This window comes from Aotus nancymaae, unplaced genomic scaffold (assembly GCF_030222135.1).
Source record: "Aotus nancymaae isolate 86718 unplaced genomic scaffold, 86718_ANA_hifiasm-v0.15.2.pri h1tg000106l, whole genome shotgun sequence".
In the NCBI taxonomy this organism is placed as follows: Eukaryota; Metazoa; Chordata; class Mammalia; order Primates; family Aotidae; genus Aotus; species Aotus nancymaae.
The window spans coordinates 946791-967449 of record NW_026988521.1 but is presented as its reverse complement, the minus strand read 5'-3'; the positions used below and the strand labels follow the sequence as shown (position 1 = coordinate 967449).

The window sequence follows — 20659 nt, the reverse complement described above, 5'->3', positions numbered from 1 at the left end:
GCCTGGGCAACAGCGTGAGACTGTCTCAAATAAAAAAACAAAAACTGGGGGTGGGACTATTTCTGATTCTCCAAATTCCACACTAAGTGAACTGGGTAAGTTTAAAAGTAAGATAAAGACATAACTAGGGGAGCTGATAAGTTCAAAAATAAAAATGAAGACATCCCTTCCAGGGGCTGTGGCCGTACTGTCCAGGAGGGAAGCCTGGCCACAGACTCAGTGCTGGTGCCAGACTCAGTGCCCGCACATACCTGGGCACCTTCCTCACAGGGTGTCAGAAAAGGGAGCCCAAACAGCCGTTTCAAACATTTTCTTCACTGTTTATTTATTTATTTATTTTTTAAGACAGGGTTTCATCGTGTTGGTCAGGCTGGTCTTGAACTCCCGACCTCAGGTGATCCGCCCGCCTTGGCCTCCAAAGTGCTTGGATTACAGGCGTGAGCCACCACGCCCGGCCTCATTTTCTTCACTCCTATGAGAACTGCCAGGGACAAATGTAAGAGGTTAATGACATAGAAAAGAATGAAGTGAAACCAGAACATTTTAGCAGCTTTCCCCAAAATGTAATTCTTGCAGCAGTCAAGACAGCCAGGCCAGGAATCAGCTGGCAGCACCCTTCTAGCTTCCTGTGATGAGTTCTAAACCTCACATCCAGCCTCCAAAGCTTAGAGGGTTAAATAATCAGCTACTAGTCACATGTACAGGATGAGGGTCACAGCCAGGGGGGCTGCCTCCCGGCCCTGAGCTTTCCTGGGTGTGTGTGTGTGGGAACCAACTTTTTTTTTTTTTTTTTGAGACGGCGATTCCTTTTCTTTCCCCCTTTTTGAGAGAGTTTCACTCTTGTTAACCAGGCTGGAGTACAGTGGCACTCGGCTCATTGCAACCTCTATCTCCCGGGTTCAAGAGATTCTCCTGCCTCAGCCTCCCGAGTAGCTGGGATTACAGGTGCGCGCCACCATGTCCGGCTAATTTTTGTATTTTTAGTAGAGACGAGGGTTCACCATGTTGGCCAGGCTGGTCTTGAACTCCTGACCTCAGGTGATCTGCCCTCCGCGGTTTCCCAAAGTGCTGGGATTACAGGCTTAAGCCACTGCACCCAGCCGAACCACTTTTAAAGATGAACAGGCTGAGTGCAGTGGCTCATGCCAGTAATTCCAGCACTATGGGAGGCCGAGGCTGGAGATCACTTGAGCCCAGTACACGCCCAGCCTGAGCAACACAGGCAGACCTCTTCCGTACATACAACAAACGAATCAGACGGGCGTGGTGGCACCTGCGGTCCCAGCTCCTCGGGAGGCTGAGGTGGGAGGATCACCGGAGCCCGGGAAGCGGAGGCTGCAGTGAGCTGGGAGCGCCATTGCAGTGCAGCCTGGGCGACGGAGCGAGTCCCGAAATAAATAAGAAAGGCAGTCAGGGGAGAGGTTTAACACATCGCTAAAGAACGAATCTGACAGTTTCCGTAATTACTTGCAATCTTCACCTGCCAAAATGTCAATTCTGCGAATCGGGGACTAGTCAAAAACGTCAAGAAACCCACGTTTGGTGGAGGCGGGGGCGCTCTGCGTTTCCCAGGCTGGTCTGGAAAGCGGCCTGCGCCCCCCAGCGCGGGGCTCCGCGCAGCACCGCCCGGATGCCGGCCCCAGAGGGGACGAGGCCGCAGCTCCGCAAGCCTCGCGGGCGGGGGTCCCACGAGCACGGGCGGGAGGACGCGGGGCCGGCGCAAACGAGCCCCGCTACCGAGGCGGCGACCCCAACACGCGGAGCTCCTCTCGGATCCCTCTGGCCCGAGGCGCCCACTTTCCCTGGGGGCCGCGCGCTGCACACCAGCAACGCTCGACCCGCGCCTGGGATTCTGCTTCCAACGGCGCCGCCGCTCCGGGCCCCGGCCTCCCGCTCCGAGGATTCTGAGGAATTTGAGACACGTCGGCCGGTGCGAGGCCCGCAACTCGCGCCAGCGCGTACCAGGCCCCGCCCCTGGCACCAGGCCCCACCTACCAGGGAAGGCCCCGCCCCCAAAGGAGACGCTTCCGGACCCCGAACCGAGCCACGCTCACCAGACCCTGCCCGGGAACCAAGACTGTGCCTCGCCAGGCTCCGCCCCTTAACCGAGCCCCGCCCACCAGTCCCGGTCCCCGAACGAGCCCCGCCCGCCAGGCCCCGCCCCTTCGCCGAGTGCTGCCCACTAGTCCCCGCCCCCCGCATCGAGCCACGCCCACCCGCCGGCTAAAGCACGCCTGCGCCGCTGGCTCTGGCGGCCGGAGCTGTCGACTCATTCATCCCGTTCCGCACGCTCGAGAAGGAAGTCGGCCGTCTAACCCTCGGTCTCCAGGCCCGCGACCGTCCCCAGCCGTCCCGAGGTCAGTAGCTCCAGCGGTGCGTCAGCCTGTAGCCAGGCCTCCCCGCGCCGGCCTTGGTCGGGCTTCCGTTGGACGCGCGCTCGGCGCTTCGGAGGCCCCTGCCGCGCCGGCGAGACACGTGCTCCCGCAGCGGGACGGGGTCGGGGGAGGCCAGGGTCGGGGCAGGCCGGGGTCGGGGCCGGCTAGGCGGTGCGGAGGCTGCGCTAGGCAGCGGCACGGCGCGGCGGAGGTAGCTCCCTGGTGACGTCACCGCATCACGAGCTGCCCGTAGGGGCGCGCCGGAAGTTCCTGCGCGGGGGCGCGGCTGCGCCTGCGTGGTTCGTCCTCGCGCGCCGAGAACCCTAGTTCCTTGGGTGTCAGCGAGCGACGTAACCAACGCTGGCGCAGCCGAGCTTTCCTCCCCAAGTCCCGTAAGCCGTGACCTTACTCTCCCAAAGAAGCGGCGTCCCGGGAATGACCGCCCCGGTGAAGACTCGCCCGGCTCCCACCACTAAGCGTTGGGGGAACGGTGGGCGGTCTCGGTCGGGGAAGGAGGGTCCTCCGCCCTCCATTGTGGAGCCTCGCCCGGCGCCACCTGGGGGCGGGATGTCCGGCCGCGAAGCCGCCGCCTGGTGCTCCGGGGAGGAGAGCAGCGTAACTGGGACAGCACTTGGGGGTTGGCGTCAGGGCTGTCGCCAGGGTTGGTGAAAATGACGAACAGGCCCCAGGCACGTCCTGTTGGGAGAGGCTCCAGCCAAGGTGCCCACGCGCCTCGGGGGAAGCCAGAGGACTTAGGCAACCCTTCCCGAGGACAGTTTGGCAGTGTTTCAGAAGGGCCTTAGAACCAGGCGGGCCCTCTTCCAGAATGGTGGAAAGCCTAAAAATCTGAAATCAGTTTTTTTTTTGAGATGGAGTTTCGCTCTTGTTACCCAGGCTGGAGTACAATGGCGTGATCTCGGCTCACCGCAACCTCCGCTTCCTGGGTTCAGGCAATTCTCCTGCCTCAGCCTCCCGAGTAGCTGGGACTACAGGCACGCGACACCGTGCCCAGCTAATTTTTTGTATTTTTAGTAGAGACGGGGTATCACCATGTTGACCAGGATGGTCTCGATCTCTTGACCTCGTGATCCACCCGCCTCGGCCTCCCAAAGTGCTGGGATTACAGGCGTGAGTCACCGCGCCCGGCCTTGAAATCAGTTTTAAATGTTGTCTTAGTGATTGCTGAGTAAACCGAATACAAGCAGGAGACTGCACAGGATGTGGCCATTAGAGTTACATTGCAGCCAGGCGCGGTGGCTCACACCTGTAATCCCAGCACTTTGGGAGGCTGAGGCGGGCGGATCATCTGAGGTCAGGAGTTCGAGACCAGCCTGGCCAACATGGTTAAAACCTGTCTCTACTAAAAATACAAAAATTAGCTGGCGTTGTGGCTGGGGCCTGTAATCCCAGCTACTCAGGAGCTGAGGCAGGAGAATCGCTTGAAATCAGGAGGCAGAGTTTGCAGTGAGCCGAGATTGCACCACTGCACCCCAGCCTGGACAACAAGAGTGAAATTCCGTCTCAAAAAAAAAAAAGTTATATTGGGCTGAGCGCTCTGGCACAGCCTGTAATCCCAGCACTTTTGGAGGCTGAGGCGGGCGGATCACTTGAGCTCAGGAGCTGGAGACCAGCCTAGCCAGTTTAGTGGTGCACGCCCATCACTACAAACGATAGAAAAAATTAGCCAGTTGTGTGGTGCATGCCAGTAGTCCCAGCTACTTGGGACGCTGGGGCAGGAGGATCGCTTGAGCCCTGGAGGAGGAGGCTGCAGTTAGCTGTGTTCTCATCCCTGCCATAACAAATTTGCCACAGATGGGTGGTTTCATAGGCCTGGAGCTCAGAAGCCCAAAGAGGGTTTTAGGAGGTGAAAATCAAGGTATTGGCAAGGCTGGTCCTGGAGGTTCCCAAGGAGAACCTACTTTTCCTCTTCCAACTTCTGGAGGTGACCTTCTTCCATCGTGAAAACCTGTCTTCTCTGCCTCCTTCTGCATAGGAACCTTCATGATTTTATGCAGGCCACCCAGACACCCCAGGGTTGTCTTAGCGTCTCAACATTTGCAAAGTCCCTTTTAAGGTAAAGGGACAGGTTTGGAGATTAGGATGTGGACATCTTTCAGGGCCATTCTTATTTTTAAAAACGTATTGTTGATAAGAATAGGCTGAGCGTGGTGGCTTAACCCTGTAATCCCAGCACTTTGGGATCACAAGGTCAAGAGATTGAGACCGGCTGGGTGTGGTGGCTCATGCCTGTAATCTCAGCACTTTGGGAGGCCGAGGTGGGTGGATCACTGAGGTGAGGAGTTAAAGACCAGCCTGGCCGACATGGTGAAACCCCGTCTCTACTAAAAATGCAAAAATTAGCTGGGCATGGTGGCACACGCCTGTAGTCTCAGCTACTCGGGAGACTGAGGCAGGAGAATTGCCTGAACCCAGGAGGCGGAGGTCGCGGTGAGCCGAGATCGCACCATTGCACTCCAGCCTGGGTAACAAGAGCGAAACTCCGGCTCAAAAAAAAAAAAAAAAAAGAAGAATAGTGTAAAATATTTGAAGAGATTGATTCTAAGCCAAATATGAGTGAGTGTGGCCGGTGACATAGCTCTCAGGAGATCATGAGAACATGTGTCGAGGTGGTTGGGGCAGCTCGGTTTTTTTTTTTTTTTTTTTTTAATAAATTCTGCACCGTCCCTTTTCATGCCGCTTGGTTTTATGCATTTGAGAGAGACGTGAAACATTCACGAAAACATTTAAGATGCATTGGTTTGGTCCAGAAAAGCAGGACCAAACAAAGGATTTTTGAACATGTTTCCCGAGCTCGGGCATGAAGGGTCCGAAAACCCTCCTCACAGCCTCGCCCATCTCGCCTTATCGTCTCCAGCCTGGCTGCAACAAGGGGTGTCTCAGGTTTGCTCTTGTTCAGTGTTTGGGGAATTCCTGGAATCCGGCCAGCCTGTGGGAAGGGGCAGGGCCGGTCCCTCCTGGGTGGTGGGGGCTGTGGGAGCTGGAGGGACTGTCCGGGGAAGGCGGGTGCAGGTGCCTGTTCCGGGAGGTTAAATGGAAAGGCTGGTTGGGGCCAGACTGTGGCAAACGGGGTGTGGACCCCAGACTTGCCCCTGGACCCGGTGGGGAGTGGGAAGGCCGCGGAAGTAACTGGGATGAGCCCGGGGGCTGAGCTGGGCGCGGCCCCCGGGACTGACTCCCGGCCCGCCCCCGCCTGTGCGGAAGGAGCCCGGGTGAGCGTCCTGGGCTGAGCCGGGACGGAGAGGAGGGGACAGCCCCTGCGTGTTTTTCTGAGGTCCCGTCCCAGCCTTTTAGTTCGGGGCAGGGTGTCCAGAACTAGCGGGTCAGGGACCTGACGTGGGGTGGAGGTGGGGTCACAGGGTCGGGACCCTTTGCGTGTCAGCTGAGAGTGGCCCATGTCTCCCTAGAGGGGGGCCCTGTGCCTCCTGTGGTCGCCGTGTCCACGACCTGGTCACGTCGGAACCGAAGGACCCGAAGCGGCCTCCGGACGGCTCCCTCCTATGTGGCTCCTCAGGGTGGGGCTCAGGCCGTGGGCGCTGCGGAGACCTCCTGTAAGGTTGAGAAGGTCTGGTCTCTGGATAAGGGACCGTCAGGGCCTCACCGTAGCGGGCTGCCGGCTGGCGGCCTGAATGTGCTTTTAGCCCTGGCTGAGTAGGGGGTGGCGGCCTCCTCCCGGCACAGAGAAGGGTAGACACACCCACATTCTCATGGGGTCTTCAGTGGGCTCAGTGTCCTACACAGGTTCAGATGTGCCTTCCTGGCTCCAGCGTGCAGCCCTGGGGATGCAGCAGGGTCTGGTCAAGCCCGAGTGGTGGGGACTGAGCCCCTCACAGCCCTCGTGTCAGGTGGTCATGGGAGTGCTGGCCGCCCTGAGCCCCCACCAAGCTTTCTCAGGAGGAAGACACCTTGGGGTCACCTTCGTCTGGGTGCAGAGGACACAGGACTGTCAGGCTGATCCAGGGAGCGCGTGCAGCCTGGGGAGCCCCCCCCCTTCCGCCCACAGTGCCTCCCGATGACTCGATTCTGGAGTCAGGGTTTGGGCGACCACGCCCTGGCCGGGTTTGCTCACATGCTTGGGGCCGGGTGGATTCTGTTCCTCCGTGTGGGGCCATGGGGTGTCACCGCCCTTTGCCACAGCGTCCTTGCAGGCCCAGCCACCTGGCGCTGAGGCACGTGGACCCAAACGCAGCCTTGCTCTTTCCTCCCGGTGGGTCCAGGGGCCTCTTCCCTCTACTCAGCCAGAGTGGACTGGCTGCCTCAGAACCATCCCTGGGAGTGCGTGCCAGGCACACAGCCTCAGGAAGCCGGGGTTTCAGGGCAGCAGGAGCCTCTGAGCTGTACTCTGCTGTCTTTGTGAAGGGCAGCCGGGGTTTCTTCATTCCCGGAGTGCGTCCTGCCAGCTTTCTGTGGCTCTTAGATGAGGGCCCTCTGCCCACTGTGCCTGCCCCTCCCCCCAGCATGGCATCAGGACTGCTACCTCCAGGGTCCCCCCTCCTCTCCAGGTTCCCGCCCTGCTGAGGCCCCCAGGCCAGTGTTTGGCAGGTGCTCTGGGAATGTATCCACCTATCAGGCTTTGAGTGGCTGTCTCAGCCTGACCACTTCGTTCCCCAGGCCCCTGGCAGGTGGGTGCCTGAGCTGGACTCTCGGGGCAGCCGGCCTCATTCATTCAGGCTCTGTGCCTGTCCCTCGGGAGGTTTCAGGGTGTGGCAGCTGTGCCCGTCCCCAGCTGACCTCTCCCAGCTAGCCTGACAGCCGAGCCTCTGTGTAGGCTGGCGTGCTGTGGGGCAGGGGACATGCCCTGGTTTGGTGCGGAGTCCCTAGCCCCAGAAGGGGGCATGGAAGCTGACACCCCGAGTGCCCACCCCACCTGCTCTGCCCTGTGCGGGACACTGTGGCTGGTGCGCCTCCTGCCAGCTGTTTCAGGGCTGTGGAGCCTGGCTGTGTGGGGGGTGCTGGGGTCCAGGATCCTGGCATCCTGGGAGGTCTTGGGCTTTATGGGCAGCCTGCCCGGCCCGCCCAGTCCGCCTGTCCCCAGAGTGATGCACAGGCCCCCTTGCTCCCCTGCCCGGGTCGCCGACCACCCACCCCTACCCTGTCCTTGCCCAGGCAAGTGAGAGGCCGGACTTCCTGGGCTGCTGCTGTCCCTGCCTCTGTGGGGCAGGAGGAGGTGCCCACAGAGGCTGGGTGGCATCAGCCAGGAGGTGGGTGGCATCTGTGTCCCCAAGCTCTGCCACCCATGGTGGCCTTTCCAGGGGTGGGTTCTGGTCCCTGCTCTTGGAGACAAAGGTGGGAAGGTGTGAAGAGGACGTGCTGGCCCGGGGAGGCTGCAGCTCCTCCTGAAGCGTCAGCCCTGGAGCAGAATTTGCAGACTCTCCAGCTGGTAAAACTATGAAGGGGTTCCGCCAAGACGTTCTCTTCCCTCTGCCCCCAACCCAGGCCACTCCCGACCTCCGCCATGAGTGTGGACGTGCAGCGCGTGGACATCCAGTGCGAGGAGCTGAGCGATGCTAGGTGGGCCGAGCTGCTCCCCCTGCTCCAGCGGTGCCAGGTGGTCAGGTACAGTTGCCCTCGGTGGCTTTGGGGCACTGGCAGGGGCAGGCTTGCGGGTGGCAGCTCGCTCTGAAGGGTGCGCTGCTGTGGAGCGCCTTGTTTATAGATGGGGAGTGAATACTGTGCAGCCTCCATGTGTGTGAAATGTGATTCATGCAGTGTGGGCCGAGGTGGGTGGGCACCAGCCAGTGGGTCTCTGGCTCCAGCGTCCTGGCCCCTCTCCCTCCCCTGGAAACACAAGGGCAGGACACAGCTTGAGCCCCCTTAGTGGGCATCTGTGGGCACTGGCTGTCCCTGCCAAGCTTGGGGCTGGGAGTCCTTGGCCCTCAAGGTCCTCACAAACCCAGCGGCTTCACAGCAGGACACGTGCCTGTGTGGGCCTCATCTTTTTTTTTTTTTTTTGAGACAGAGTTTCGCTCTTGTTACCCAGGCTGGAGTGCAATGGTGCGATCTCGGCTCACCGCAACCTCCGCCTCCTGGGTTCAGGCAATTCTCCTGACTCAGCCTCCTGAGTAGCTGAGATTACAGGCATGTGCCACCATGCCCAGCTAATTTTTTTGTATTTTTAGTAGAGATGGGGTTTCACCATGTTGACCAGGATGGTCGCGATCTCTGGACCTCATAATCCACCCGTCTCGGCCTCCCAAAGTGCTGGGATTACAGGTGTGAGCCATCGCACCCAGCCCTTTTCTCCACATTTATCAGTTGTCATTCTTTTGTGAGCAAGACCTGGTTTTCTTCCTAGCTGTGTGTATTCAGTTCCTCATTCATCAGGAAGCACTTGAGTGCATTCACTGATCACATTAGAAGCTGGTGTTACCGTTTATTTGCTCCTGTGTCTGAACGGCGAGCCGTGTCCTGTTCCGGGCAGCTCCCACAGCTGTCACCTCGGCCAGGTTTGCTTTTTCCCTGGAGACAGACCTGGAGGTTAGAGCCGCACGGTCGGAGTGAAGAATGCGTCAGGCCAGGCACACGTCTGCCTGCGTGCGAGCATCTGAGAACTTTCACAGCTCACGTTTCATTTCTACAACGTCCCGTGCGACTCGCCTTGTTGTTTTCTGGGCCCGCCGATGGCCGTCCCCTGCGCGTGGGGGGCGGTGGGGTCTGAGGCCGGCGCCAGCCGCGGCCCGCCTGACCCTGGGTTCCGGTCCCAGGCTGGACGACTGCAACCTCACAGAGGCCCAGTGCGAGGACATCAGCTCCGCACTCCAGGCCAACCCCGCGCTGATGGAGCTCAGCCTGCGCAGCAACGAGCTGGGCGATGCTGGCGTGCGCCGCGTGCTCCAGGCCCTGCAGAGCTCCTCCTGCAAGATCCAGAAGCTGAGGTGAGGCGGGGCTGGCGCCACCTCTGCCCCATGCGGCCTGCTCCGGTAGCCCGGCAGCAGGGGACAGAGCTGCCAGGGGTCGTGGGCGGGTAGGTGGTGGCAGCGGGCACTTCCGGCAGCAGCCGGAGGCAGACAGGCCTGGTGGCCTCATAGCGGTGGGACAGGGCCCCTCCTGCCTTGTCCCAGCCCCTGCGCCCAAGGTCTGGCCCTGCCCGCCATCCCCGGGCTTCCGGTATCACCGGAACGCTGGCGTCCACAGAGGCCTGAGCCTCTGGCTGGCTCTCCCGGACCCCTGCTGAAGGGGTTTCTGCAGATGAGGCTTCCCTGGGCTGAGCCACACGTGTACCCCCTGCTCCCGGCCTGGAGACCCCAGATCCCGTCCAGGGAAGGAGTAGGGCTCCGGGCTCCGGGCTCCGGGCTCCGGCAGGTGAAGTGGGCGATAGCTGGTTCAGGGGAGCCCTGCTGACAGCCAGGCCTGCTCCAGCTTCCAGAACTGCTACCTGACGGCGGCTGGCTGCGGGGTCCTGCCTGGCACACTGCGCTCCCTGCCCACGCTGCAAGAGCTGCACCTCAGCGACAATCCCTTGGGGGATGCGGGCCTGCAGCTGCTCTGCGAGGTTCTCCTGGACCCCCAGTGCCACCTAGAAAAGCTGCAGTGAGTGTGCCCTTCCCAGGCTGTGCTCCCCACTGCCTGTCCCCCAGCAGTCCCCGCACACACAGCACCTGCCAGGGGAGGAGCTGTGATGAGTGGACTCAGGTCACAGGGTCCCTGGGGGGCTCTGTCGTCGCCCTCCCTCCCCCTCCAGTTGCCCTTGGCAAGGAACAGCTGTCCTGGGACCTGACAGTGGGAACATATGTGTGGCCTTGAGTCAGGCTGCACTCAGCACCCCCGTGTGTGGGGGGCCCGGCCACCGTGAGTTGACCACAGCCAGCATGGCCGGCGGCCCAGCCCTCCGGAGGCTGGTTTCTTTCTCTTGGGCCTGGTTGGGTTCCAGAGTCTGAGGTGGGGCCGTTGGTTAGTGAGGGGGTTTCCAGAAGGAATGAATGCCAGTGTCCACAGGGGCCTGAGCCGCTGGCTGGCTGTCCCTGACCGGCCACCCTGGATGAGTCTCTAGGGGGCCCTCAGCACTCCCAGCCGGTGCCCAGGCAGGAGGCTGGGGGGAAGAGATGCCAGCACCCCCACACTCCCTGGCATTATGCCCTCGGCTGGCGCACATTCCTGTGTGGTGCCGAGCTCGGTCTGCCTCGCAGGCTGGAGTACTGCGGGCTCTCACCTGCCAGCTGCGAGCCCCTGGCCGCGGTGCTCAGGGCCAAGCCGGACTTCAAGGAGCTCACGGTCAGCAACAATGACATCGAGGAGGCCGGCGTCCACATGCTGTGCCAGGGCCTGAAGGACTCCCCCTGCCGGCTGGAGACGCTCAAGTATGTGCTGGGCCTTGGGGGGGTACGGGGTGTGGGTGGGGGCGTCCGGCATGCCTCACGCGTGACCCGCATCCCAGGCTGGAGAACTGTGGTGCCACCTCGGACAGCTGCAGGGACTTGTGCGGCATCTTGGCCTCCAAGACGTCCCTGCGGGAGCTGGCCCTGGGCAACAACAAGCTGGGCGACGTGGGCATCGCGGAGCTGTGCCCGGGGCTGCTGCACCCCGGCTCCAGGCTCAAGACCCTGTGGTAAGTCACCTCCCCAAGGCCTCCTCCCAGAGGGTCAGGGGCTCGGGCCATTCTCGGAGCCCTCCCCCACCCCCTGGACTCGCCTCAGGCCATGCCACAGTGCTGAGGAAAGTCCATGGGGGTCCGTCTCCCGCAGGATCTGGGAGTGTGGCCTCACCGCCAAGAGCTGCGTGGACCTGTGCCGTGTCCTCAGGGCCAAGGACAGCCTGAAGGAGCTCAGCCTGGCTGGCAACAAGCTTGGGGACGAGGGCGCCTGGCTGCTGTGTGAGAGCCTGCTGGAGCCTGGCTGCCAGCTGGAGTCGCTGTGGTGAGTGTGGCTGGCGGGATGGGACCCTGTCACCCAAGAGAGGGCCAGGGTGACCGAGGAGGCCAGGGGAGGTGCTGGGCTCAGCTCTGACCTTCAGAATGCACGGGCTGGGGACACCGCTTGAGGCTGAGGACCAGCCACAGGTGCCCACAAGCTGGGAGGCTCTCGGATGTTTCTGCTCAGGTCCATGTGGGGCCTTTAGGGGAAGGGCCGGTCGCAGCTTTGGGCCAGCCTGGGCCCCTGCCAGGCCTCAGTCCTTGTCCATGTCCACAGGGTGAAGTCCTGCAGCCTCACAGCTGCCTGCTGCTCCCACTTCAGCTCAGTGCTGGCCCAGAATAAGTTTCTCCTGGAGCTGCAGATAAGCGAAAACAGGCTGGGGGATGCAGGTGTGCAGGAGCTCTGCCAGGGCCTGGGCCAGCCTGGCTCCGTGCTACGGTCACTCTGGTGAGTCTTTAAGGGACGTGAGTATGCATATTTGGGAGCTCGTATGGACGTGTGTGAGCATGAGCATCTGTGTGAGAACACATGTGCTGGGGAAGGCAGGGTGGTGGCACCACTCTGGCTTAGTTCTCATTTTAACTTTGATCAGAGTCAGAGGTCTTGGTTCATAAAGCCTGATAGCTTTATGGGGCTCCAGCCTGCCCTGGCCACCCTGTGGTCCATCTTCCTGGAAGCCCCGCCCACCTTCCTGCTATGCAGGAACCCCGGGTCAGGATGTCTTCCCAGGTTTCCTCCCTTTGTTAAAGCATGTTGTCTTGCAGCTTCCTAAGAACGGGTTCTGCAGAAGGTAATTTTTGGAGGCGTGCATCTGCTCTGCCCTTGGGTCATTCAGCTGGGTATAGAATTCTGGGCTACAAATTCAGCTGGGTATAGAATTCTGGGCTACAGATGTTCCCGTAGAGTTGGTAGGTGATGCTACATCATTTTCTGGCTTCCAGGGAGGACTTTGCTGTTCTGATTCTTAATCCACTGTGATCTTTTTTTTTTTTTCCCAATGAGAAAATTTGTATAGCTTTATTAACATGAAATATTTAATATCTTTACCGTATTTGAATCTCGATAACACAAAGTTTTCTAATATTTCCTTTTCAGTTGCTATAGATGTCAGTTAATATTGGAATACTGAACAGTCTTGCTAATACCTTTATTATAAGAAAAGCAACAGGACAAGCAATTGAAAACAGGCAGTGAATAAATACTAAGCCTAATCATTCTATGGGAATTTGAATGTTGAAATATATTACTGTTTCCTTCTAAATGAATTACTAATAGATTTTTGACTGATAGAAACTTTGGCCATAGAAAAATGGAAGAATTTCAGCCCGATCAATACTTTAAGGAAAGTCTTCCACAGTAATTAACATCTGCGAAGGAGCTGGCCCAGCACAGGTTAACTGGGACCCAGGTTGCCATCCAGATCATCTCTGAGAAGGCTGGCCTTGCTGCAGACATCTCTCTCATCGCCTCCTGCGTCTCCCTCTCCAGCGAGTGTCTTTCACTCTGAGTCCTGTTCTTGCTGTTCCCTTCTCCCTGGTTCAGTTCCCTCTGGTCGCTTGTAGCTCACTTTCCCACTTACTATGGCTGAGACATTCAACCGAGTAGTGAAAACACCACAAAACCGGCTCTATTTATGACGATACAGCGCGGCCGACGCCAGTACAGCGCAGCTTCCCAGCCTGCCTCTCGCTGCCGTGGCCCCGCCCCTGGAGGTCTGATTTTTTTTTTTTTTTTTTTTTTTTGAGATGGAGTCTTGTCACACAGGCTGGAGTGTAGTGGCGTGATCTCTGCTCACAGCAACCCCTGCTTCCCGGACTCAAGCAATTCTCCAGACTCAGCCTCCCAAGTAGCTGGGATGACAGGGGTACACCACCATGCCTGACTAATTTTTGTATTTTTGGTAGAAATGGGGTTTCACCATGTATGCTCAGGCTGGTCTCGAACTCCTGACCTCAGGTGATCCACCTGCCTTGGCCTCCCAAAGTGCTAGGATGACAGGTGTGAGCCACCATGATCTTGTGTGAATGATGTGCTTTTTCTCACTGGCAGCTTTTAAAGATGTCTTTGCCCGTTGTGTTTGGGGGTTCCATGTGCTTTGCCTTGATGTGTGTCTTGGTTCTTTTATTGTGCTGGATACTTGGTCCTCCTAAGAAAGTATTACGCCTTTGGGGATTTTTCTTCTCCTTCCTTTTTCTTTTTGTTGAGAGGTTCACTCTTGTTGCTCAGGCTGGAGTGCAGTGGTGTGATCTCAGCTCACTGCAACCTCCACCTCCCGGGTTTAAGCAACTTTCCTTCCTCAGCCTCCCACGCCCAGCTAATTTTTGTATTTTAGTAGAGACAGGGTTTCTCCAAGTTGGTCAGGTTTAGTAGAAATGGGGTTTCACCATGTCGCTCAGGCTGGTCTCGAATTCCCAACCTCAGGTGATCCACCCGCCTCAGCCCCCAAAGTGCAGGGATTACAGGTGTGAGCCACCGTGCCCCGCCCCTTTCTTTCTGGTGCGCCCACGAGCCTGTCATGAGGTTTCCTGGACTGGCCTGCTAATTGTGTTCTTCAAATGTTCTGTCTGTTTGAGGTTTTGTTCTTATTTCTGGGAGATGTTCTCGTTCGCCAACCAGTCTACTGAATTTCCACCATCAGTGTTTTGTCTTGTGTGCTCCTTCACCTGTGCCTCTTGCCAGGGGGTTTCCATGGGTGGCTGGTCATCCTGGCCCAGGAGCCCTGGGCGGCGAGCTGGGCAGGCCGAGTCGTGGCTGCGTTTCCTGGGGGCTTCCTCCTGACGGATTTCCAGTTCCCTCTCAGGGAACACCATCCTGGCTGCCGGGACCCTGTGGGCCTTCCAGGTGGGGCAAGGAACCCTGGGTCGTGGTCACTGCAGGCCTGTCTGCCGGAGCCACCGCCGGGATGGGGGTCCTGCAGCTTCCCTGGCTCCCACTCTGTAGAGGCCCAGCGCAGCTCCTTGGCCCGGCCGCACCCTGGGGAGTCAGTGCTGGCTCTTCTCCGCCATCTCTCGTCTGGCCTGTACCCTGGTCTCTTTCGGGAGCCTGAAGTCCGTCGTCCACTGCGCCTTCCTCGGGACCCTCCACACCCTCCCTCGTTTCCCCACAGCTGCCCCTTGGTCTCTGTGGCTGGCTTCTCCTCTCAGCCCCACTTGGCCAGGCAGCGTTGAGGAGGCGGGGAGCCGGGGGGTGGGTGTGGCTCTGTGGGTGGACATTGTTGCCCTCTGGTCCTTCCTCCGCCTCGTAGGAGGGAGCTGCTCAGGGAGTCAGTCTGCTGTGCTCTGCTGAGGGGCTGTGTGTGCCCGCCTTCAGGGCCACAGAGGGACTGTGAGACAAGCTGCCAAGGCTGAGCCTTGGGGAACGGCCCCACCCGAGGGTCCCGAGCAGCCGAGTACATGTATATGTCGGAGCTTGGGCTTCGCGGCGTGGGCCTCCCCCGTGCCCCCCAGGCACAGGCCGCCCAGTCGGTCAGCGCAGTGCCAGGCACGCCTGCACCCTCGTAGGGCTGAGGGCCCCACAGGGTCGTGGGGCGAGCCTTATGCTGTGCTGAGGCACAGGATCCGAGAAATAAAGAGACAGGACACAGAAGTGCAAGGAAAACGCAGCTGGGCTCAGGGGGCCATGCCACCTATGAGCGGAGTCAGGCGAGGCCCCGAATATCCAGAAGCCTGAGTATTTATTGTGTATAGGTTAGGGGGCAGGGCAGTGAGTGAAGTCATCTTTAAGGATAGTGATAGGGTCGTGAGCAATAAAACATGGGGTCCACCCCCATTAGGTCACCTAGGCCGGGAGGTGGACAGTGCGCAAGGGGCGGGTTCCCACGAAGGCAAGGGCTGTGTGCAGTAAGGGGGTCCACCCCATTAGGTCACCGAGGCTTGAAGGTGGGCCGTGCGCAGTGAAGAGGGTGCATGTGCAATACTTCTATCTATGGGAAACTACTACTAAGAAGATTTATGGGGGGATGCTTTAAGTCACACAGCAGTGACAGAGCCGTCAGGGTTACCGCCACCTGCTGGCAGCTTCCAGTGGGTTCTGTGGGAAGATGCTTTTCAAGCAGCACAGTAGCAAGAGCTGATAAAGTTCACAGTCACCAAGGTGGATTGCGGGTCTGAGGGCAGCCTTCCACGAGAACTGGAGCAAGGTCCTATAACTCCTTTATCAGGAGGAGTGGCTCTCGCCCCAAGCCTGCCGTACAGCGGGTGTCTTTACGATACTGAACGCTGCTGCCTGGGCCATGGGTTCTTGTCCTGGTGTAGCTGTTTTCCCTTAAATCATGCTCTGCACTGTGTCTTCTCTAGGCATTCCTCCGATTATAAGCTGCTTATTCCTTAATTCATGCTCTGCACTGTGTCCACTCTAGGCATTCCTCCAATTATGAACTAAGATATAATTATAGGTATAGATGTAGGGAAATATTCTTTAGGCACTCGTACTATGAACTATTATATGATTATATATAGAGGATTATATAAAGGGATTCTTCAAGCCCTAATTCTATAAACTAATATGATTATGTAAAGGATTATATAAAAGGAAATTGCTGAGTAGTAATGCTGTAAACTGAGATATTCCTCAAGCCCTAACTGTGCCAGGGTTCTGCTTAGCTCTCATTCCTCGGTGCCTATGTCGGGGGTCACCCACACACCTGACCCCACCCTGCTCCACCCAGGCTGGGGGACTGTGACGTGAGTGACAGCAGCTGCGGCAGCCTCGCCGAGACCCTGTTGGCCAACCGCAGCCTGCGCGAGCTGGACCTCAGCAACAACTGCATGGGGGACGCGGGCATCCTGCAGCTGATGGAGAGCCTGCGGCAGCCGGCCTGCCTCCTGGAGCAGCTGGTGTACGTGCGCAGGACTGCGGGGTGTGGGCGGGGCGGGACGTGGTGGGGTTGGGCATGGGCGGGGCGGGGCTGGGTGTGGTGTAGGCGGGACTGGGCATGGGCGGGGTGTGATGGGGCTGGGCTGGGCGTGGGCGGGGCGGGGCGTGGGCAGGCCCGGGCTAGGACACCTGCCTACGCGTCCCTTCTGGCTTGTGTGCAGCCTGTACGACATCTACTGGTCTTTGGACATGGATAACCGGCTGCAGGCCCTGGAGAAGGAGAAGTCATCCCTGAGGGTCATCTCCTAAGCCGCTTCCTGCCCGCCGGGCTCCTGAGACCCGCTCTCCCTGGACAGCCCGGGCTCGAGGCACCCCTGGGCTCTCACCCTGCGTATCCTAGATTTGAAGAGAAACGCTCAGATCAGCTTATTTCTGCTAGTGTATTTTGGACACTTTATAATCATTAAAACACTTTCTTGGCAGGAGGGGTTCTTGTCCTTCCTTGGGTCCCTGAGAGGGTGCTGGTATCGGGCTCTCGCCCTTCCTGGGGTCCCTGTGAGGGTGCTGGTGTCGGGATCCCGTCCTTCCTGGGGTCCCTGTGAAGACGCTGGTATCGGGCTCCCCGTCCTTCCTGGGGTCCCTGGGAGGGTGCTGGTGTCGGGCTCCCGTCCTTCCTGGGGTCGCTGCGAGGGCGCTGGTATCGGGCACCCCATGCCACTTGCGATGAGCTGCTAAGTTGCGTCTCTCGCCATGTTGCCCAGGCTGGTGCTTGGTCTTGGCCTCCTGAAGTGCGGGCATTACAGGTGTCAGCCATTGGCCTGGCCCAATAAAGCCCTTTAAAGTGACCTGGGGCTGGGCATGGTGGCTCACGCCTGTAATCCCAGCACTTCGGGAGGGAGGCCGGGGTGGACAGTTCACTTGAGGTCGGGGGTTTGAGACCAGCTGGGCCAACGTGGTGAAACCCCATCATCTCTAATGAAAATACAAACAGCCAGATGTGCTGGTGGGTGCCTGTAATCTCAGCTACTCGGGAGGCTGTGCCAGGAGAATCGCTTGAACCCAGGAGGTGGAGGTTACAGTGAGCTGAGATTGCGCCACTGCACTCCAGCCTGGGAGACGGAGTTTGAGACTCCATCATCTCATTAAAAAAAAAAAAACCAGATTCCACGCCGGGCCTGCCAGACACCCGCGCCCTCCTGCAGCCACCTGCCGCCGCTGCCAGCATGTCGGGCCCAGACGCCGTCCGCCATCCAGATCTGCCGGATCATGCGGCCAGATGACGGCAACGTGGCCGGCAATGTCCACGGGGGGACCATCCTGAAGATGATCGAGGAGGCGGGTGCCATCATCAGCACCCGGCATTGCCACAGCCAGAACGGGGAGCGCCGTGTGGCCGCGCTGGCTCGGGTTGAGCGCACCGACTTCCTGTTGCCCATGTGCATCGGGGAGGTGGCCCACGTCGCGCAGAGATCACCTGTACCTCTAAGCACTCGGCGGAGGTGCAGATCAACGTGTTGTCTGAAAACATCCTCACAGGTGCCAAAAAGCTGACCAATAAGGCCACCCTCTGGTATGTGCCCCTGTCGCTGAAGAATGTGGACAAGGTCCTCGAAGTGCCTCCCGTTGTGTATTCCCGGCAGGAGCAGGAGCAGGAGGGCCGGAAGCGATACGAAGCCCAGAAGCTGGAGCGCATGGAGACGAAGTGGAGGAACGGGGACATTGTCCAGCCAGTCCTCAACCCAGAGCCGAACACTGTCAGCTACAGCCAGTCCAGCTTGATTCACCTGGTGGGGCCTTCAGATTGTACCCTACACGGCTTTGTGCATGGAGGCGTGACCATGAAGCTCATGGACGAGGTAGCAGGGATTGTGGCTGCACGCCACTGCAAGACCAACATCATTACAGCTTCCGTGGACGCCATTAATTTTCACGACAAGATCAGAAAAGGCTTCGTCATCACCATCTCGGGATGAGTGACCTTCACGAGCAATAAGTCCATGGAGATCGAGGTCTTGGTGGACGCCGACCCTGTTGTGGACAGCTCTCAGAAGCGCTACCGGGCCGCCAGTGCCTTCTTCACCTATGTGTCGCTGAGCCAGGAGGGCAGGTCGCTGCCCCTGCCCCAGCTTGTGCCCGAGACCGAGGACGAGAAGAAGCGCTTTGAGGAAGGCAAAGGGCGGTACCTGCAGATGAAGGCGAAGCAACAGGGCCACGCGGAGCCCCAGCCCTAGACACCCTCCTCCCGCCGCCGGGGCCCCGAGTAGCCATGGCAACAGGCCCAGTGTCCAGTCACTTAGAAGTTACCCCCTTGGCCAGAAATCCAATTCACATTGAGATCTGATGTTGTCTGAAGTTTTCGTATCACAGTGTTAACCTATACTCTTTCCTGCAAACCTACACACCAAAGCTTTATTTATATCATCCCAGTGTTGATGCTACAGTGTTGTCCTGAGCGCTGGGAGGCATTCCATGGAAACCCTCAGGAATGCTTCCAAGCACACTGTAAGGTATGGGGAGAACCCAGCGCCACTAATAAAGCTGCTGCTTGGCTGGGGAAAAAAAAAAAACAATGAAGTAACCCAGAATCTTAGCTTCTAAGTAACCGTGATCCCGTCAGAGGAACAGGGCTCTTTGAGGAAACGGGTGGTGCCAGGCCTGCCTGGGGTAAGAGACACCCATGGGTGAGTCTGGAGTGGCTGGTGGTGTGAGGAGCCGGAGCCCGTGGGTGCTGTCTGGGCCTGAGGAGCTGCCAGGAGGGCTCCCAGGGGCCGCCTCCAGACACGGTGGGTTCCAGAACACAGGACTGATCACAGCCCCCTGCCCAGTCCTTAGGAAGAGCAGATGGTGACTGCCAGGAGAGCGTCGCCTCCACCCACCCAGACACGTGGCTCAGTGTGAGCGGGGATGCAGAGCATGGAGGAGTGACCGGGAGGTGTGGGGACTTGTGGGGTGTGAGGGAGGGGAGGGGCCCCTGCAGTGGGAAGACGAGGTGGCATTTTCTCCTGAGGGGTCAAAGCTGCCACCTGTTCCTCCTGAGGGCTCCGGAATGCTGAGGCCCTGCATATCCTGCAGAGGTGGACGGGGCAGTGTGGGGCAGAGCAACGGGAAGAACCCCGTCTGCAGGCCTGCAGAGGCCAAAGGTGAGTGGCCGTGACCGTGGGGAAGGGACTTGCTGGGTGTGAGGCTCAGTGCCCACAGGACGCCATCCTGCTGAGCCCGGGCAGCTGCTCTTGTGTCTCCAATTCCAGCCTCATGACTTAATGTTAACAGTAAAGCTATTTGAAGCCTGGGGCCCGAGGAAGAGTAGGGGGCGAGGGTGCATCTGGCTCTCGGAGTCCCCCCAGGCTGTATCCAACCTGCCACCCACACCCTGTACCCCATGTCCACGGTGAGGAACAGCGCCCAGGAGACCCTGCAACCTGCCACCCACACCCCGTACCCCATGCCCATGGTGAGGAACAGCGCCCAGGAGACCCTGTAACCTGCCACCCATACCCCGTACCCCATGCCCATGGTGAGGAACAGCGCCCAGGAGACCCTGTAACCTGCCACCCACGCCCCGTACCCCATGCCCACAGTGAAGAACAGCGCCCAGGAGACCTCTTTTCTCCCAACTTGTGTTTGCAAATTTTCATGGTAAAGTTTTAAGAATAGTGCTCTGGCCAGGCGGTGGCTCACGTCTGTAATCACTTTGAGAGGCCAAGGCGGGTGGATCACCTGCGGTTGGGAATTCAAGACCAGCCCGGCCAAGCTGGTGAACACCGTCTCTACTAAAAATACTAAAATTAGCCAGGCGTAGTGGCGGGTGCCTGTAGTCCTGGGTACCTGGGAGGTTGAGGCAGGAGAATTGCTTGAACCCGGGAGGCACAAGTTGCAGTGAGTGGAGATCACGCCACCACACTCCAGTCCGGGGGGATGGGACAAGGCTCCATCTCAAAAAAACAGTGGCCTGAGAAGGCAGCGGCCCCTCCCCAGGAATCCTGTGTCCACTGGCCAGCGGTCACCAGCCCAGCTTCCCAGCAAGGAACAAACGCAGCAGGGGGTGGGTGGACCTGGACCCTCCTGGAGCCCCAGCAGAGGGGCTGTGTCCGCACCTGCTCTGCTCTGGGGGGCGGGGCAGGCGCTAAGTCCTTGCTCAGAGGCTGAGGCTGACCCTGGTGCCTCCCGTCCTCTGTGTGGTTTTCCCCAAGTGGGCACTGGGCATGAGGGCAGGCTGGGGGGGCCGTACCAGACCCCAAAGCAGGACACGGGGAGCTGGGGGGAGGGCTGAAGCCTCGGACTTCCGTCACTTTATTGGTTCTCTTTGCTCGTGAAGATGACCCTCGACTCAGAGCCGTGGAGGCAGCAGGGCCCCGGCTCTGACTGGATGTCCCAAGGGCCAGTTCAGTGACCTCTAACCCCGTCCACACGTCCTCCAGGGCAGTCTGTGAAAGGAAGACTTGGAGGAGATGGCTCAGCGTCACTGCTGGATCCGCCGCTCTCGGCCACGGAGTGTTTGTGGACCACGCCCCGCAGGTGCTGCTGGGAGGTGGATGTGGGGCCAGCATAGGCTCCTCTGGGCCTCAGTGCACCTGGGGCCCACAGAGTGCAGAAATGGTACCG

At 59.2% G+C, this 20659-nt stretch overlaps 2 protein-coding genes and 1 pseudogene across 6 annotated transcripts in view; 2 read left to right on the top strand and 1 right to left on the bottom strand.

The window, feature by feature from the left end:
• Positions 1–2239: 2239 nt before the first annotated feature.
• On the top strand, positions 2240–16542 carry RNH1 (ribonuclease/angiogenin inhibitor 1). Of its 4 annotated transcripts, XM_021676990.2 has the most exons (11): positions 2719–2767; positions 5222–5276; positions 7830–7949; positions 9098–9268; positions 9753–9923; positions 10520–10690; positions 10768–10938; positions 11075–11245; positions 11519–11689; positions 15909–16079; positions 16279–16542. In XM_021676990.2, exons 3-11 carry the CDS (start codon positions 7849–7851, stop codon positions 16364–16366), a joined length of 1386 nt encoding a protein of 461 aa, XP_021532665.2. In that variant the 5' UTR covers positions 2719–2767; positions 5222–5276; positions 7830–7848; the 3' UTR covers positions 16367–16542. The 4 variants fall into 4 exon arrangements, with proteins under 4 accessions (XP_012311496.3, XP_021532664.2, XP_021532665.2 ...); XM_012456073.3 differs by lacking the exons at positions 2719–2767; positions 5222–5276 and adding an exon at positions 2240–2357; XM_021676989.2 differs by lacking the exon at positions 5222–5276 and having other exon boundaries at positions 2679–2767.
• Positions 16479–20659, bottom strand: part of PTDSS2 (phosphatidylserine synthase 2) — an 84011-nt gene continuing 79830 nt past the window's right edge. For both annotated transcript variants that reach the window (XM_021676993.2, XM_064370272.1), the window contains one exon: positions 16479–20628. The gene's annotated coding sequence lies outside the window, so the exon portion shown is untranslated. The remainder of the gene's footprint in view (positions 20629–20659) is intronic.
• On the top strand, positions 17266–18973 carry LOC105719850 (cytosolic acyl coenzyme A thioester hydrolase-like; annotated as a pseudogene).

Coding starts and splice junctions, on each gene's coding strand:
- RNH1 (XM_012456072.3), top strand. CDS start 5,194: ATGAAGGGTCCGAAAACCCTCCTCACAGCCTCGCCCATCTCGCCTTAT. Junction 10,691..10,767: donor TGCCGGCTGGAGACGCTCAA/GTATGTGCTGGG, acceptor CCCGCATCCCAG/GCTGGAGAACTGTGGTGCCA. Junction 11,246..11,518: donor TGCCAGCTGGAGTCGCTGTG/GTGAGTGTGGCT, acceptor CCATGTCCACAG/GGTGAAGTCCTGCAGCCTCA.